The sequence below is a fragment of the Triticum urartu genome, unplaced genomic scaffold (assembly GCF_003073215.2).
Source record: "Triticum urartu cultivar G1812 unplaced genomic scaffold, Tu2.1 TuUngrouped_contig_6835, whole genome shotgun sequence".
In the NCBI taxonomy this organism is placed as follows: Eukaryota; Viridiplantae; Streptophyta; class Magnoliopsida; order Poales; family Poaceae; genus Triticum; species Triticum urartu.
This window is the reverse complement of record NW_024117629.1, coordinates 1-4,672: the sequence shown is the minus strand read 5'-3', so window position 1 is coordinate 4,672 and position 4,672 is coordinate 1. Positions and strand designations below refer to the sequence as shown.

The 4,672-nt window shown below is 37.4% G+C and overlaps 1 protein-coding gene across 1 annotated transcript; it reads right to left on the bottom strand.

Moving 5' to 3' along the window:
- Positions 1–2,297: 2,297 nt before the first annotated feature.
- On the bottom strand, positions 2,298–4,666 carry LOC125531140 (probable WRKY transcription factor 51; the record flags this gene model as incomplete). The annotated part of the gene is made up of 3 exons (XM_048695547.1): positions 2,298–2,772; positions 4,326–4,451; positions 4,602–4,666. Coding segments are annotated over 3 exons (387 nt in total), but the record flags the coding sequence as incomplete, so codon positions are not given.
- Positions 4,667–4,672: the final 6 nt, after the last annotated feature.

Sequence of the window (4,672 nt, the reverse complement as noted above, 5' to 3'; positions counted from 1 at the left end):
GAGATCTACTTTTATTTTCAGATCTATTAATCAAAAAACACAAAAATACCTTGTTGCAATTTTTTATTATTTATTTTATTTCACATTTCCACGAGATCTATTTATCCAATCTACTATAAGTTTATCTATATTTTTACCCGGGAGGGATTGACAACCCCTCTTACACGCCAGGTTGCAAGTATGTGTTCTTTGTGTGCAGGTACCGTTTACATAGTGTTGCGTGGTTCTCCTACTAGTTCAATTACCTTGGCCTCATCACTGAGGGAAATACCTACCGTACCAGCACGAAGGACCCCCCGATGGGCTTGGCTCCCCATACGTGTGTAGCCCATGTAACCAATCGATAGATTCTCATGTAACAGGAAAAAGATGTTACAGATCGATTACTCCTCGTCCTTTGTGGGATCACATAAAAAATATTATGGAAAAGTATGGAAAATAGTGATTACTTCCCAGCTTGATGCACGCACAGTCTTCTCGGCTTTTATTCATTCTCTTCCACAATAGGCAACAAATCAGTCATTGCCCAGGCCGGCCCGCGTCATTGTGATTTTCAGCTGCTGGGTGCGATTAGTGGAAGAAGGTATTGTGATTTTCCAGATTCCCATTAACCTCTTCTTCAACGCAAGTCTCCTATTTTTGTATTCTTCTCGGATCATTCATTAGTTCGTGAAGATCATCCTTTATTCCCTCTTACATATCTCTTTCTCACAGTCTGATTTATTGATTTTCTGGGATTACAAAAGAGGAACTCAAATGTTTATTCGTGATTCATAAGCAGCAGCAAAATCTTGCAATTTCTAATTTTCTAGCCATCCAGGTACCAAGTTCTAGCTTTTTTTTTATTTGATTAGCTGTCTTTTAATTTTTTGCTTCATACATTTGTGCCAATTAGCAAGATTGCTACTATCTATCTGGTAAGGAGAAAAAACACACATTGTGTTGATTGAGTTCCCAAAAGTAGCTACTGTATTGACATAATTTTGGAAACAGGCATAAGTAGTTCTACTACTAGGAATTCAAACGAATTTGCTTTAGATAGTGTTGAAGAACAACCTAGCAAAATAATTATAGGTTGAGCTAATAATACAAAAAATATAGGTGCCAATTGACAAGATCGACAACTTTTACTATGAATATTTATGACCCCTTTTTTTATAGTTGAGATGACAATGCAACCTAAGTTATAGTGCATCGAGTATATATTTGCAGTTGAAATATGAAAACAAAATACTTACATGTTTATGTGGTTTTAGGGCCCCTTTATGTTATCTTGCCCCGGGCCCCTGAAATCTCAGGACCGACCCTGAATGCGAGTACAATGATAATGACACCTTAGCTTCTTTTGTTAAGGAAAAAACATGATTTTTGTGAAATAGAACAAATTAAAGAATTTGTTGTTTTTAAGGCTGCTTATGAAATTGCCTCTTTGCTTGAGAATGTTGGAAATGATGATGCTATTATAAATTTATTTATTTTCTATACTTAAATATTTCTTTAAAAATTTCAATAGTAATCCTTATATTACTAATTAAATCAAAAGGATCACCTCTATCAAAGAAGAGACTAATGTTTTGCACGAACCAATGAAAGAAGAAATTATTGTAAGCTCATTAGATGAAAAAGATGAGGATGAGAGGGAAGAACAACAGGAGAAAGAGTGGATTAGCTATCCGTGCCCACCTTTTGATGAGAGTAACTCTTTAATTCATACATTTTTAGATGCTTCAAGTGACTTAGCAGAGTATTTATTAAATATAAAGAGGGGAGGAGAGATAAACATACATGTTATATTGGAATTCCACATACGATAAATAAAAAGATGTATTACATGTTTGGAACCCTACAAAAGGTGAAGGAATTAATTGACCGATATGCACTATATATTGTGGGGGCCTATCACACAATGTGACGTGAGTGGTTTTTGACCTGACATGCCCATGTAAGAACATCTCCGACCAAATGGAAAGAGTCGAACTTCGACCACATTTTTTAGGATTTCAGCCGCAACATGTTAAATTTCAAATTCATGAACATTGATTTCAACTCATTTTAATTAGGAAATGGGAAGTTTTCAACTTATAAAACAACAGTTTTTAGGAAGTTTTAACTAAATAAGGTTTGGTTCCATCTTCATGAACATCGGCTTTCAACTACAAAAGCAATATTTTAGGAAATGTGAAGACTTCATTTACCACAACAAGAGATATGGAGGGTATTTGATTGAAAAAGAAATGAGGTTTCAACCTCATGGAAGTTAACTTTGAACTCACGATTTATCAACTTTCAATCTGATTCAAGCCACTTTCAACCGAAATCTCATCATAAAAATTTGAAGAAAATCAAGTTTCGCTTCCTAGTAAACTTTAGTTTAGTGAACCAACCGTCCTTTGTAGCACAAAAAAGTGAACAAGCCTTATGTTGTTGTTGATGTCACTAGAACCGAGAAGATTGATCTACTCTCTAAAATATGAGACATGTACACTTAAAAGAGGTATTGCACAACTTTACAAGCAACTCCATTAAGTTTCATTCTAGGAAGACCAATCACACGCCAAATGTTATCCAGTGTTTGATCAAGGAGCTAGCTGATGCGTCCCAGTAACAAAGAAGCGGCCTGAAGCAGGATCTTGAGCAGCATAGTAAATTGTGCCAGGGCTCGCATGGTTGTGAACCCCCTCATACATCGTCACTACATAGTTTGCGTCGTCTTTGTCTCTCTCTACCCTCTTCTTCACGCTGCACCCCTCCGTTGAACACCGGTAGTAGTTCCTGCAGTGATAATAAATGAAATTTAGATTAAATAAAATCTTAGGCTATTGATGGCGCCTAAGATTTTGTCATGAGGCCATGGACCATGAGGACCTGAGGGGCCTAAGGGGCAAGAAATTTGCTAGTCCATTCCTCTCATAGCAAGGGATTTACGCTAAGAAAAAGTAAGAGGTTATTTTTCCTCTATAAGAAGTAATAGTTTTTTCTGACAAAGAACTAATAGGGGAAATTTAAGACTTGCCAACAGATCCTAACTGATTGATGGATCAAGTGTAAGTTTGTTTATATAGACATGGTAAACGTGTACAAGAAGATTCAAATATTTAGTGACATATTTCTGGTAGATTTTAGTGTTCACCCCTCGAAAATTCATTGTAAAATCAAGGCTCATGACATCATAAAAATGCAACGGAAACCATGTGCTGCACAAAAGTTTTATGAAAATTTCACAAAACATAAAACTGCAATTTGTCTCATTACAATGTAGAACTAGACACTTCCCCAAAATAAAATAAAATTATGGAACTAGACGCATATGTTAGACAGCAATAATTTGCACAAATTGAGATTTCTATGGAAGTGTCCAAAGGCTATGCCGGTCAAGATTTATTTATACCTTGGTCAACTCTACAAGCTTTAGGATCATAACCCAACAATAATTAGATGGTTACCAATTGAAAGTATGTGTAAATTTTATGTTGAAAAATTGTTGTTTAGTAACCACACTCAAAAAGTCTAATTTCGCAATTGAGCAGTCACACATTTCTTAGCCTGGAATTACACATATTTTTGTGCAACTTACATTAAATATTGTACAACTCAAGCGAGCGAGGATAAGGATTTCTTGAGCAATTTACATTTGATTGTACATCTTAGACGGCTTAACAAACAGGGATTTCTGGATCGACAGAAGAATAGCAAATTGAGACCTTGAGTTCATCTTCTTTTCTTTTTTGCCGAGAATTCATCATCTTTTTTCCTAGCTACTTCAAACACTAGATCTCATCGTATACAATATGTTTCCCTTTAATTGGTCACATCCCAAAACGACTCCCTGTCCTAGTTTAAAAAAAACGACTCCCTGTTAAAAAGGAACTTGGGTCCAGCATCATCAAACTAAAGTCACGAATCTAAACGTAGATTGGATGGACTAATAATAAGAACAAATAAATAACCTATAAACGGTCGTCCATCGACAAGCTAGCCAAGATTTTCCTTTCTTAAGGAAGTTTATCCAAGCAAGAACCAAGCAAAATGCAACAGAATTGGTCCACCAGCTACAGAATCAGCCTGATCCATACCAGCTGACCTAGAAACTAGGCCATGAAACTACCAGCTAGAAATCATGAACCACGGGATGGGAGAGAACTGGAGAAAGAAACTCATCAAAATTTTAGCGATTTCACCCAAATTATGGTCAATCACACTTGAGTAAATGAGTAGAGCTATATAGTACATGCCAATTAATCCCTTCCTGCAACCCCAAGCCAAACTTTTCCAACCCAAATCTGATGATCTATAGAAAAGTAAATGAATTCGTTCGTTTTGGATACCTTGGGTTAGGGCTGTTCTTGACAGACTTCTTGCCGTACTTCCTCCACTTGTAGCCGTCTTCCAGTATCTCCTCCTCCGACCTAGTCCGGAACGCGATCTTGCCGCTCGCCGCCACCGCGGCCGCCCTACTGAAATTTATGCCCAGAACAATCCCCAAACCGATCAGATCAAAACTTGCACGCTCTTGGTGTTTGTGTATACATGCGACTTGATTCACATCACAATGTGTATCTTGGGTCTTCTTGGCATGCAGGAACTGAATCATATAAACTCACCTCGTATGATCACAGTAGCCAACATCCGGCACGACCGCCGCCTCAACCGGCAGCGGCGCGCCGGGCGCGCC